This window comes from Lepisma saccharinum, chromosome 1 (genome assembly GCF_977018435.1).
Source record: "Lepisma saccharinum chromosome 1, izLepSacc3.1, whole genome shotgun sequence".
In the NCBI taxonomy this organism is placed as follows: Eukaryota; Metazoa; Arthropoda; class Insecta; order Zygentoma; family Lepismatidae; genus Lepisma; species Lepisma saccharinum.
Genome location: NC_139229.1, coordinates 29,569,463 through 29,584,431, shown reverse-complemented (window position 1 = coordinate 29,584,431; position 14,969 = coordinate 29,569,463). Strand labels below are relative to the sequence as shown.

Below are 14,969 nucleotides of genomic sequence, written 5' to 3'. Positions count from 1 at the left end.
GTGATTGACAAAATGCTGTTTTGAAGCCACCCGCACTTAATTGTTACTTTAATTCGGTTGTTACACTGGTGTTTATTTACTAAGCGTCACGGGGATTTCATTCCGAAGCGGTAAGCCAGAGGGACACGGGTTCCTTCAGTCTAAAGCAAAGCATCCAATAGGCGTGCGCACGGGGCTGCAAGGAGGGGAGGGGCACTTGCTCCTCCTAATACTCTTACTTAGAAGTTTAATGTAGATAAATATTATTACCGTTATTAAACAATATTATTATCTTTAAAAAATAAAGTATTTTCAAGCCGACGAAAGTTCCAAGAAACTACGACGGGTTTATTTCCTATGTACAATTGTAATTGGACTATCTCATTTCGCTCTCCAGCAAATTACTTGTTATTAAGACTCGCGCATTTTATTCGTTAGCCTAGATGTGTTATACAGAATATATTGGCTACACGTTGGAAATGAATGTACGTACCTATTAAGGTGTAGTAGTTTTGAATCTGCTGTACGAAATCATGTTTATATCTAAATTAGTCTGAACCACATAAAAGAAAAATAAAGGGAGAGGATAACAGAGAACTTTTGTGCCACGGATGCTGGAATTCTTCTAATAGAGTGATTTTTGGGAGGTCCGGACACACACTACATACGCCCTCTTTAGTACCCCTCCATACAGTGGCGGTGATTAGGGGGGCAAGGGGGGCAGTTGCCCTCCACTTTTCGTCACTTTTGCCCCTGCAATATACGAGGGTTGCTATTTATGTATCCGGAATAACAAACAAAAAAAAATATGTATCATTGAAAATGGTTTTATTATTTTTCATAATATTCTCCATGATGCACTTTTGCATATTAGAACCAATTCTCATAGCACTTTGTCCATTCCGATTCAGGTATCTCGAAAACATGCATTTTGAACGCATCAATTTCTTCTTCTGGCGTCGAAAATCGTTGACCATGTAGCTTATTCTACATGTACGGGAACAAAAAGAAATCATTGGGTGCTAAATCAGGGCTATACGGCAGATGACCCATCAATTCAATGTTTTCACCGGTCAAACACCGAGTTGTTTGGACCGATGTGTGTGACAACTCGCATTGTCATGATGAAGAATGATCCTGCGTCGCTGGTTGTTTTTCTGATTTCCCCAAAGACTTCTGGCAAACAAATGGTTGTGTACCATTCAGAATTGACGGTTCTACGATTCTCTAGTGGCACTGTAGCCACATGTCCATTTTCCCCCAAAAAACAGGCGACCATTTGCTTCGAAGTGCTTCTTGCACGAACAACTTTTGTTGGGTTTGGCTCATCTTGGAACACCCACACCGTCGACTGCTGTTTGCTTTCGGGCTCATATGCAAAGATCCAAGATTCGTCACCTGTGTAGATGTTATACACGGCATTTGAAGCACCACGATTGTATTTTGTGAGTATTTGTTTGCACCAATCGACACGAGCCTTTTTTTGAGCGATAGTCAAATTATGCGGGATCCAACGCGAACAAATCTTCTTTACGGCTAAATGTTCATGCAATATCTTATGTATGCTAGTCATACTAATGCCCAGGGATGCCTCAATCTCACAATATGTCACATGCCGATCTTGCAGTATCAGTTCTCGCACATCATCAATGTTTTCTGGCACAACAACCGATTTTAGACGGCCTTCTTTAGATTCGTCCGTGAGCGAACGACGGCCACGATTGAATTTACTAAACCAGTGATATACAGTGCTTTTAGATGGTGCTTCATCGCCAAAAGTCGAACTGAGTTGATCGATGCACTGTTGTTGAGATAATCCACGTCGAAAGTCGTAGAAAATCATTGCTCGAAAATGTTCTCGAGGTAATTCCATTGTTGGCCTCCGATGAAATGTTCAAGTCCCTGTAACAAACAAAAATAGCATCCCTAAGCACAACGTTCTGGGTACATATACCATAGAAATGTCCAACTTTACGATGGATATATTAGATGTTACCTAGCAACATTAGCGTTGCCAGTTCCGGATACATAAATAGCAACCTATGTACTAAACCTAAAAACAAAGGAAAATATACTGTCTTTGACCCTCAGTTTTGGCACCATGCCCCCGTTTTGGAACCAAATCGCCGCCACTGCTTCAAGACAATAAAACAGTGAGATAGAATGAGGTTCTTCTTTCTCCGACTGAACTTTCATCAAGGCTTTTGCCCCTCCTTAATCAGAGGGTCTGCACACGCCAGGGACGTTTTCGAAGGCAGTCTATGCGATCGGTGCAATATGGTATATTTAATTTGTAAGCGTTTCTTCCACCTGGTCAAGCGGCTCCGGCTCCCTCCCAGCGTCGTATAAAGTGGTACCCGGAGGAAACTCTGGATGGTAAAGGCGGCCAGGGGTGTGATGCTGATCACATCACCCCCAACTTCGGCCGTGATCAAGAAAGTGTGTGGCCCTAACTCCACACTCCCTTTACGCCTTCATGGCGTGGTGCAAAGCACAGGGGAGCACTTTACCTTTTTTTTACTATCTGTTTTGAAGGTCCTGTTCAGGACTGATGGCTTAGTTTTAGACCTCAGAGAGAGGAAGCACCATTTATTCTTATGTTCACGTATAAGCGTTTATTTATCCGTGCATGTAGCACTGTGCCATGAAGGCACATTTATAGGATGGGGATGGGGGGGGGGGGGGTAGAGCCTACACATTCTCAATCTCGGACATTTTGGAGGTGATGTGATCAGCACCACGCTTCGGCCGCCTTTAACCCCTTCTCCCCAGGTACACATTTATTTGAGGATGGGAAGCCCCGGTGAAGTTTTATGCGGAGACAAGGCGGGAAAAATTCCACCCTGGGAATCGAACCCGGGTCTACGCGTGGCAGTCAGACGCCCTACCGACTCGACCACCGCGTCGTCTCGAATTTTTGACCACCTTCAACTTTTTACGTAGATGGCTCAAGCTCCACCTGCCCCTCTGGTTCGGAGTCCTTGCATCCGTGGAATATAGTTGCGGATGGAAAAGAAGAGATTTAAAATCAGGCTGCTCCCTCCTCCCTTCCCATCGGGGTACGCCGGGTTTATTGTTTCACAGCGACCGCACTTGTACACCCAACGGCAAATGAAACAGTAGGCGAATTGTCCATCACCATTTTCATTGGGTCAGCATTACACAGTGTGATGTAAATGAATTGAAATAAAGACGTCAATAAGCAGAGAACAATGCCTGCTTCGAACCAACATAGTTTCATTCTTTAAAACAACACAGGATGTAGTAGAATAAAAAAGTAATGAAAATAGCGGTGGACAATTTCCTACCATTATCTTTGCCGTTGACTGTACGTACAAACCCTGGTAGATTCCAAGGAAAATTGGAAACCGAAGCGGCGAATCCCTAGGGGGGTAATTCGACGTTACACTTGATTTACGGAGACGTGGCTGCGATTCTTATCTGCACATAGATCTTTCTGTCACGTACTTCTTACTGGTAGCGAACACTTGAGTCCACGTTCGTTTAACTAGTGCAAAAATATTTTTCCATTTTTTTTTCAAAACGAAACATAAGTTGGAAAAAAATATAGTCACATATTTAGCACGCGACCGGGGGGGGGGGGAGGGCAAAATACTATCTTGCCCCCTTCGGTGATGTGTGTGGGGCAGGTCGCTCCCCCGGTCCCGACGTCCCTGGCACACGCCTATGCATGCGCGAGCAACAGACCGAGGCGACACGATACGAATCCTCAGTAATCATTGCAATCTTTTGAACCGAAACGACACAAGCTGCACTTGAGGTAGCTTGGATCGTGTCGCCTCGGTCGGTTGTTCGCGCATGCATGTTGAATGTTTTGCTTTAGACTGAAGGAGCCCGTGTCGCTTCGGTCTGAAAGCTACCTGAGAAAACAGTCGAGTCCGAGCGACACGTGCAGTTTGAAAAGTAACATTCATTTCTGAACGTTGGTTTCCAATGTCACGTGTCGCTTGGAAACGAATCAATCAATAGCAACGATTCACATCGTAGCGGCTTGAGATGCCGTAGAAGCCTGTATTCCTTGTGTCGCTAGTCGCTGAAGCATCCATAAGAACTGAGTATTTTAAAATAAATATTTATTTGTTTACAAAACAAATGAATGCTTTGATTGAGATTTTATCCATAATCTTTAAAATATTGAAATGTATAGTTTTTTCTTCAGTACTAAGGGTGTCATTATTAGAGCATCTTCCATGACAGCATTGAGGTCAGTAGGATTTATGGGGTGAGGGGTGAGCTTATTATTAAAAAAATACATTCCCTCCTCAAAAACTAACGCTTTAAAGTGGAATTATGTCGTTAATGGAACGGACCAGTAATGTTCAGGCCTTGTAGTTAATGCAAAGCACTGTCTTAAATTTTTGGTTTTAAACTGACATTTACTTTACAGAGAGGGGGAACTTCCCTTGACCCCCTTTCCGGAAGTAAGTTCAATTCAAACAAGATAATGGATTCTAGTTGCATTAATTAAAGATAAATTTCAGATAAAGTCATTGTTCATACAGTTACAGGTCCAGAGAAACCTTATTCATTTGAAGGGGAAGGCGCCTTCTGCCCCCTCAAAGTTCCTCAATAGGGGCAGGGACACACACACACACACACATACATACATATAAACATATAAACAGTGTTCGGAAAGTTACTTTTTAAAAGTAACCGAGTTACAGTTACTCATTTTAGAAAGTAACTCGGGTATAGTTACTGGTACTTGAAAGTAACTGTACAGTTACTTGTACACTTATTTTCTCCTGGAATTTTTCTATGAAACATATTACATGCAATTAATGATCAATATTTGTAATGAAATAAATACATGAAGCTGACATGTATGTTCCTCGTACAGTCACGACCATAAAAAGGGCCATCAGATCCTGCAATGCGTTAGGTGTGTTGCCTAACTTTACGGCGATAGCAGAATTTCCTATTAAAAAGTTGCTATTGAACTCGGCTGATCGCCATAGAATTCGGCAATACATTGCAGGGAAGCCAGTATGTCAGGATGTAGGTGTCCCATTTTTATTGTAGTTGACTGTACATAATATGTCTCCATAATTTATATAATTAAAACAAATAAATGACGAAACTAGGATTCAACTTTGCTTGACTGATTTGACTTGATTTTACTCGTTCTATATATTCATTTATACCTTACACACATAACAGAGAAAACACATTATAAGTGTTGGAAAGAGAGTTGTCAGGTATAGCTTGTCTTTTAAACTAACTAGTTACAGTAAGAATTCACCAGAAAAGTTAGTACTTACTTCCAAACACTTCACATAAATATATATAGTTTATGTATAAAGTTGACTTGTAACTCCAATCACTGGTGTACACAGGATTTCTTTTTCGGGAGGGGCTGGAATTGTATAGGTGTATAATACAGTGTGATCCGTGAGTATTACCGTGCAAATTGTCCATCGCCATGTTCGTGCACTTTATTTTAACCAATAAGAGCTTCAAGAATTAAAAGAAAACTCAAAACAAGCTGTTGACAACTTCTGCACCAGCATACATAAAAATCCATCGTTTAAAAACACAGAGAGAAATTAATGAAAATAGTCATGGACAATTTGCACGGTAATACTTATGGATCCCACTGTACATAGCTACTTTCAGTGGCACCAACTTATATGGGGCCCGTGAAGCCCGATCCCACCCAATAATTTGACGTCTTATTATTAGTAGTAGTATTATTTATTTGCTTATTGACCAATTAAAAACATATTTAAAATAAAGAAAATGCATTGTTGGTGTGCATTAACATCATTATACATGGAAGGGAGGATTTATGGAGCAGCATACACAACAAGATATTTCATATATTTAGAATGTTCCACTTTCAATAATAGCAATTGTGGGTCTTTTTAGGGGGGGTTGCATTTAAGACTGTTTTTTCAGGAGTTCTTCAGTGCTTTTATTTGAAAAAGTTGATTTTCTCAAAATTTTGAAGAGGGCTGTAGCCCCATCAGCCCCCTCTACGACTTCAATACAATTTATGTTCGTCTGTATGGCAAAGAGTTGTTCAAGTTAAAGATTAAAGCAGAGTAAGGTAGGTTTGTTTTTACTTCGATAGACTTGATGTTAGTTATATCAACTTACTGAGACTTACAGAAGGTGGAAATTGTTAGATCAAACTGAATCGGCCAATAACTTATTTATTGAATCAGAATGGGCTTTATTGTAATTATTTTGTCTATTTTATGTTCTATCCTCTTTCTATCTTTCGACCTTCCCTCTCTTTCTCTCCCTCCCCCAATTCCCATTGCCATGCGACCACCATATAAAAATGACCATTTCCGTTATTAACGGTCATTCATTACATATTTAACCTAATAATGCAATTTTAACTAATAAGTTTTTAAAATATATTTATGGTGGACTAAACTGCATGACAAAATATTCAAACTTAAACAAAAAAAAACGGCAAATTAACAGGCTGGCTGTTAAATTTTAACGATAGAATATCGTAAACTACGGTGAATTTTTCACATATTATTTACAAAAAGCATTTAATACAAAATCAATATTTCACATACATATATAAAAACACTTGTTTTACAATGTATACACACATAAATATATATTTATAATCTGTACGTACAAAATATTTCCATAAATTAGGTCACATATATTATTAATAAATACAATATATTAAAAACTTGCTTCGTTGAAAGATTAGAAAGTTTCACCTTTCGACTATCTCATCGACGGAGAGACTCTTGCAGTTTAAAATAAAAACTACAAACACTCACGAGTTCAGCAGTGAACTGGATAAAATGTATGTGAACTACACAGTGTATAAAAATAATATTCACAAAATTCACACTCGGTACGGTGAATGCAGGGTGGAAGCTGCGCCATTATATATTCAAGAAGTTCTTTGAAAGTTCTTGTCTTACTGACGTCATCCATTAGTCGGCCAATGGGTTTAAAACAAGTTAGAAGGGAAGGACTATCATGATGACGACGATGATGATGCTGTACTGGCCTGTGAGATTCATCTTCTTCCATTTCACGGGCATTCTGAAAAGTAAACAAACGAATGCTGTACAGTTTGATCTTGCATCATAATATCAACACTCGAATTTGCTAACATCTCTCAACAGTTAGTTCGACGTACGCTCAATTTACGACAGTGGTTCCCAAAGTGTGCGCCGCGAAACGTTCCAGTAGTTTCACTGAAATGACACTTACTTGTTATGATATGATATGATTGTTCCAAATATGAGCTTATTTAGTAAATGTAAAATGTTTCTGAATTTAAAATATTTATTTATTTTTTAACTTAAGGGAAGCAACCTAACCACACTAACTGAGCGTTGAAAGTGTTAGATAGGCCTTCATTCTGACTTGAGTGCCGCGGATAAATCTTGAAACACTAAGGGCGCCGTGAAACGATAAAGTTTAGGAACCCCTGTATTAACCAATAACTGCGTGCAAGTGAATAGAAAAAAATAAGTGCTATGAGAGTATAACATAAATACATTACTTTTTATGGGTAAAATGTTTTCGAGGACTTTCATCTGGTGGTTACACAATTACAGGAAAGGTAAAACTGCTTGTGTTTCAGTCCAACAAAAAACTACATAATTTAAAAATAAAACATTGATGTGTTTTAATAGACAATTTGTAAATTGAAAAGGCAAGAGCTTTCATGTAACAAAATTGAATGTACAGAGCTGATATAGCTAATTAACGAACATCAACTCAATATTTGATTTCAAATTGTTTATACTCTGTCCTGGGAACCTGTGAAGCAAGACCACGTATATCGGTTGAGAAGGGGAGACAGCGAGTTGGCGGAGCGAAGCAGTGTGTGTTTCTACAAATGGCTGGCAGCCGCACTCACTTCCTCTCTCAGCAGTTCATTGGCTGAGACCTCTCAAGTCACTTTTTGCACAGAGGGCTCGTTTTCGTTCGCTCGCCCGAGAGATATCGAGATAGAGTGTAGAGAAATATTTATTTGGTAAATTGTTAACCGAAACTTAATACATTATAACTATTAAAATTGTACAATCTATGACTATTGTAAATGTATTAAGTTTCAGGTAGCAATATATATATATATATATATATATATATATATATATATATACACACAGCGTGTCCACAATGAGACTCCAACATTTTGAAAGTCTATAACTTTTTCATTTCAGATTGTACAGCTGTGATTCCGGAAGAAGCAGAAGCAGAAACTCAAAATGTTTATATGGTAACATTTTAGTGCACGCAATAGCCGTAGTGGCACTGCAACAATCGATTGTTTGAAAATCGAGATTCCAAACGAGCGTGCACAGATTGTGTGGTGGTATGCAGAAACAAAATCAGTTATTCAAGTGCAACGAAACTTTTGTCGTGTGTACAATAAGGATCCTCTGACATTCAAGACTATAAAGAAGTGGTGTGATCAGTTTTTGGCGACCGGCAATGTTTTGAAAGGACACGGTGGTGGTAAACCCAGAATCCAGGAACAGGTTGTAGAAAATGTGTGGAGGTCATTCGAAAGGAGTCCACAGAAGTCAGTAAGACAAGCAGCGAGAGAACTTGGTATGAAACGGTCGACAGTTCACAAAGTTTGTTGCACTTGAATAACTGATTTTGTTTCTGCATATCACCACACAACCTGTGCACGCTCGTTTGGAATCTCCATTTTCAAACAATTTATGGTTGCAGCGCCACTACGCCTATTGTGCGCACTAAAACGTTACCCCATAAACTTTTTGAGTTTCTGCTTCTGCTTCTTCCGGAATCACAACTGTACAATCTGAAATGAAAAAGTTATAGACTTTCAAAATGTTGGAGTCTCATTGTGGACACGCTGTGTATATATACACAGGGTGACTGGTAATTAGATGTATTCCCTGAAAGGGGTTAAAGTAGAGACAATTTGCAATAAATTTGACCATATGATACCTCGTCCGAAAATTAGTAGTTTTCGAGATAATCGAATTTCTTTTGTTTCTTTAAAAAATGACAATTTTCCACATAAAGAGATGAATTGAGAAAAAACTGCTCATTGTATGGAACTTATTTCAGCATTTTCTGATAGCAAACAAATAAGTGGTTCGTTGAAAAAAAAAGTTTTTCCCAAATAACAATCACATGTAAGTACCAGGTGGGTCTAAACTTACAAGTGATGATAAAAAAATGCACTCTTAGTTTACTTGACAACGTATTAATAACAAAAATGGTATGACACGAAGCGTACAAATTACTTTAATTACTTCCTTGTGTCATCTGCTATCCAACAAGGAACAAATGTTGCTAACATTCACATTTGTGTACAAGAAATAATACTTCATTCATCTTCATGTGAATGGAATCAATGAACAATACAATTAAAGAACATTACACGTCTTGCTCAAAGTGGGTACCTCCGTTACGAATGCAGGCACGCAGGTTTATACGGACATTTGATCTCTTAACTCGTGATGTGATGTTGTCTTTGACGTGTTTACCAGCTGTTAAGATCCTCTCCCTGAGCTCGTCTTGCGAGTTTACCGGTGTCTTGTAAACAAATCTCGAAAACTACTAATTTTCGGACGGGGTATCATATGGTCAAATTTATTGCAAATTGTCTTTAATTTAACCCCTTTCAGGGAATACATCTAATTACCCTGTATATATATATATATATCGTATATATAGTGTGCGCTCACACTGGCGTACGGACAATTTTGTTTCGGAGGGGGCTGGAATTGTAAAGGTGCTTATTACATAGCTGCGGTCATCTTGGATGAGTGAGGGGGTATACATAATGAAATTTTTCGCACTTACCATTGTTTGCTTACATTTTAAAACTTGATGAAGGACAAAAATGGTAATCGGGGGTCATTTTTAAGGAGGTTTGCATTCACCACTTAGGTTTTACCCAAATTCTTTACTACTTTTATTTGATTTTTTTTTTCAAAATTTCGGAGGTGGCTGTAGCCCCATCAGCTCCCCCTGCATACGTCATTAGCACATCGCGCTACGACGCCAGGGGTCCCGGGTTCGAATCCTGGCCTGGGCATGGATATTTGTGAGTGTCCTTTCATCAATTTCATCATATCATCACTCATCCCCATCTTCGCAAATTAGCCAAAAGTGGCACAAGAAGCGAAGTAAAATAAAGCAAGTCAATCAATGCATACACATAAGCTCAAACGCAAGCAAACGTGGATGTGCTCATGGCAAGAAGTAGATCGCCCCGCAAAAAAGAAGATTGGGTTAATGCTGAAGTGGCAAAAACCACTACTTATAAATGGTTCATGGATAAACTACTTCTTCGATCCTGGTTTCATCACCTTAAACCGCCACGTGAAGTGATCACTTTTATCCTCCGACTTTGAACGGGACACGTGACCACAAACGATCATTTGGCAAGAATTCACCAAACTCCCTCTCCCAATTGTAACTGCGGAGAACATAAACAAACCCCCACCCATTTATTTTTCCAGTGTCCGCTATGGAATACACAACGCCAAGAGCTATTTCACAGACTCATTCGAACAAAGGTTCCTTTTCCCCTCTCCTTGCCATCTTTACTTTCCTCCCCTTCCCCTTCTACTATGTGGCTCCTCTATAGTTTTGCCCGCCAGTGTGAGCTTCGTTTTTGATACTACCCTCCACCATTGGAGTGTTATAGTGAAAGTGAAGTGTACCACAATATTGTGATGTTAATGTCCTTTGTCCTAATATGCCATGTATTGCAGAAACGCTCCACTCTTAGCTAATATGCTTCTGAAGATGACAATATTAGATCTACCTGCCACCACTGGTCCCTGAATCAATACTTGCATGAAAAGAGTGGCGGAAGTTAATTTGTTAATCTTAGAATCGCGTGTTGTTGAGGTGGGAGAAAAACAAGGCCAATCTGAGATGAGGACAAACAGTCCAGATGGATTATAACATAAAAAAACCCTTTCTTCTCTTTTTTGTGTTCAGTTCTGCAATGACTCTTTTCCAGTTCTGATTCTAATGTTGGGAACGTGTTTCATCTCGTTACCGCTTCGATGGTATATTTTAATTCATGCTTCTAATTGCATGAATGACTCATGACTATTTCTTTTTAAATGAATGCTTATTTCCTAGACTCTGTTTGCTCTTTACATTCTTGAGCGTTTTCTTCTTTCTAGTTTGAAATCATGAATACCAGTATTTAATTATGAAGATTTATCAGTTTAAAAGGTGAAAATCATGCATGTTTTGAAACCAGTTGAGAAAGAGAGCGAGAGAGAAGAAAGAAAGAGAGAAAAGAGAGTGACAGAGAGAGAGAGAGAGAGAGAGAGAAGGAGAGATGGAAGAGAGAAAGAGGGAGCAGGGAATGTAACAGAGAAAGAGAGAGAGAGAGAGAGAGAGAGAGGGAGAGGGAGAGGCTAAAATACAAAATTCCAAACAATAAGTTTATAATATATGTTGGAACTTACTGCAATTCGAAGCGGAACACGTAACTTTTTACCTTTGTTCTTAGATGTGACTAGATCCAAAACAAGATTTATTGATAATATACACACAGATTTTTTTTCTTTTGTATGAAGACAATACCTTCCCCAGTTAAGAGTCAGAATCTTTTGAAAACATCTGACAATTTTTTTATCAGTTTTTCTGTAATCCACTGAAATAATTGTGTTATATCCATATAAATCAGAAAGTAGTGAATACTCGTATGCCGATCGGAAAATCACTCAATGGTTGATTGATTCTGTTGATTTTATTTCGCTATTCTGCCACTTTTGTCTAATATGGAAGATGATGATGAATGGTAATAAGATGAAAATGATGAAAGGATAATCACAAACACACCTGATAGGATGCAACACGAGCCTCACAGAGAGATTATATGGCCAGACGCCAAAGCATCGCTAGTCTGCAAAATGCAGTCCAGGGTGTACTACGTGGAAGAGAGGCTGACATTTGCGTATCTTCACAAACGGTCACCACTTGCACCCCATATCACTCAGAGTGAAACAAAATTTGAGATGCTACCGTCAAACGGGGTAACTTGGTACAGATTTTGGCATATTCTAATGTGCCCTGCAAAATCCGTGGCGAGTGACAACACGAAAATTATACGCGAGGAACACTTTGTCCTTTATAAATGTACTGAAGGAATACAGAAATTCCAAAATATTAAGGGGGGCGAATACGTCAGCATTTGGGGTAACTTCGTCATCTCTGCTTACGTTCCTAACAGGTCAAAATTACCCCCATGAAGAGGTAAGATCGTCACGCTTCCGCGACAGTGTTTCCCTTTCCGATCAGTCGTGAAGCCTCCTGCACCTGATCGGAGGTATAGTTCTACCTTCTTATATATGTCCTTCGCATCGTGCACGAGAAAATGCTGCAAACAGCGCCAATCCACAATGCACTTGCACACAACACACTTCCTCCCTTGATGTCCGCTCCAGAACTGCACATGTGTGGCTTCACACTCCCTTTGTTTCACCAGCATGTGACTCCCACCGACATCTATCGGTCTCATGACGAAGTTACCCCGTTTGACGGTATAACTTTTAATTTATGTATGAATTGCTCTGTTAACAATTATCTGCAGAAGCTCATATAATCAAATTAAGCATGTGAAATAAATTACTGAAAAGGCATGAGGCAAATATACCAGTTATTTGATTTTTATATTCAGTATTCAATTACAATAGTCATGGTTACAGCAGTCACACATTGCAACCCATGTGACAACAACTTTTTGTAAGCAGAAGCTGTGAGAACTTCGCTGACAAAATTACTTCCACATAAAAATAAATTCTCTTGAGGATTTGTGTGGAATTGTGGTAGTGACATGGACTCCTGGAGGAGATCAGTGACGTTGAAATGTCGAAAAGCAATTAACAGACAGCACGGTGGCCTATATTCGTCCCTGCAACGTTACTGGGCACTTTACTGACTCACGTTGTATCTAAACTAGGTTATATACTTTTTACAATTACTGCAGTGGTTGCAGACTTGGGTTTATTATAACAGGCAATTTACTGAAAAAACATCTGTTTCATGGTATACAGGCTTCGAATCTGATAAATCTAAGTTATTGGCATCGTTATTTTGGAATACTATTTCGAATGATGTAATCAATATAATCGGAAGTTAAATTTAAGTTAAGAAAGGTTCAGATACATTTGTTTTACTCGTTGATTCTATCTCACTATGGGAAATTGGAGGGTCGATAACGTAACACCGTTCTTTTATGAGTTGAAAGCAGTCTCAACCTGCGGTTCTAATTTAGGGGTTTCGATCGGAGGACCTGTTACAGTTCAAGCTGATGAGGCTACTCCTTCTTGCATGAAAGAAGCAAGTAAAATGCCTTCACATGTTATATTTTGCTATTATCACAATATTCAGAAATGTTAATAGTCTGTTGCCTTTGGCTTCTCATTTTTGTGCGGTCCCCTTGGATTGCGGCCTCAAGGCTATAGTCTAGGATAGCTTAGTAGCACTCCCCCTTCCTGCCTGTGCGTTGCCAGTGCATGAAACATTGCAATAAAAACAGATAACGACAGTGGAATGAAATCCAGAAATGCCTTTTTGCGAAGTGTAACGCTGCATGTAATATTTAGAGATGCATTTTTAAAATATATTGATTGATTTGCTTTATTTTACTTCGTTTTTTGTGCCACTTTTGGCTAATTTGCGAAGATGGGGATGAGTGATGACATGAATAAATTGATGAATGGGCACTCACAAACATCCGTGCCCAGGCCGTGATTCGAACACAGGACCCCTGACGTGGTAGCGCGATGTGCTAACCGCTCTGCCAAGGGGGCAGACATTTCCAAATATATTGTAAGGGCAACATATGAATGATATTATATTGTAACAGGGGTGTAAGGGGTGACTTTGTGACTTTCCCGTAAGCATCCAAATGTCAACCTCACCTCCATGTGATACACCCAGCCGACCTACGTGTCGGAGTGGTTAGGACATCGCGCCAGGAAACCAGGTGTACCAAGATGGAATCCAGGCCTGGGCATGGATGTTCTTTGTTGAGAGTCCTTCCATCAATTTAATCACGTCATCACTCATCCTTTTCGTCGCGATTAGCCTAAAGTGGCAGAGAAGCGATGTAAAATAAACTGCGTGTATATCAATCAAAATGTAAAAATGTAACAAAGGAGGCCTAGGGTGATTGTCGTTTATTTAAAGCCTCTCTACACAGGAACACATGCTCAATAACCAATGCAGCCGATCCCCGTGGCGGAGTTGTTTGCACAGCACGGTACGACGCAGGGGCCTCGGGTTCGAATCCCGGTCTGGGCACAGGTGATATTTATGGGAGTCCCTTTTCACTATTATCACTGATCCTCATTGTCGCGATTATTCAAAAGTGGAAGAAAAGCGACGCTAATTAATAAAAATCAAATCTAACGAGGCTCTGGCGCCTGGACCTGCAGCCAGGACTTGTGTCGTTCGTATATGTTTGTGATCGTCCCTTACTCCATTTTATCTTATTACCATTCATCCTCATCTTTGCGATTAGTCTAAAGTGGCAGAAATGGGAAGTACTAGGTCATTCAAATATGACCGAGACTGATTTTTTTTTTTACCAAATCCTTTATTGTCAAATACTTATTTGCATATATGTCACCCTTCAAAGTACTCCTCTCCAGAGTCATTACATTTTTTCCAACGTTCTGGAATAATCTTAATTCCCTTTCCATAAAAGTTTTTCGGTTGGCTGTGTATCCACTCCCGAACACTGCCAATGACGGCGTCGTTATCCGCAAACAGCGTGCCTTCCAAGTCTGATTTAAGCCTTCCAAACCGGAAGAAATCACTTGGGTCCAAATCGGGACTGTATGGCGGGTGTGGCAGAAAGTCCCATTTCAATTTGCTGAGGGTTGCCATAGATGTTTTGGCTGTATGAGGCCATGCATTGTCTTGAAGGAAGGCTAACCGCTTTCCACCTCTCTTCCGCTTGGATCGGATCTTTTCCTTAATTTCTGTTGTCAGGAGTTCTGAGTAATAAGCTGCAGTGA

At 39.7% G+C, this 14,969-nt stretch overlaps 1 protein-coding gene across 1 annotated transcript in view; it reads right to left on the bottom strand.

Annotated features, from left to right (window-relative positions):
* Window positions 1-6,603: 6,603 nt before the first annotated feature.
* The window catches only part of LOC145989292 (uncharacterized), a 121,852-nt gene continuing 113,486 nt past the window's right edge, over window positions 6,604-14,969 (bottom strand). Inside the window, exon 8 of the mRNA XM_083124654.1 lies at window positions 6,604-7,023. Within this exon, the coding sequence (XP_082980780.1) occupies window positions 7,013-7,023 (11 nt within the window). The 3' untranslated portion in view covers window positions 6,604-7,012. The remainder of the gene's footprint in view (window positions 7,024-14,969) is intronic.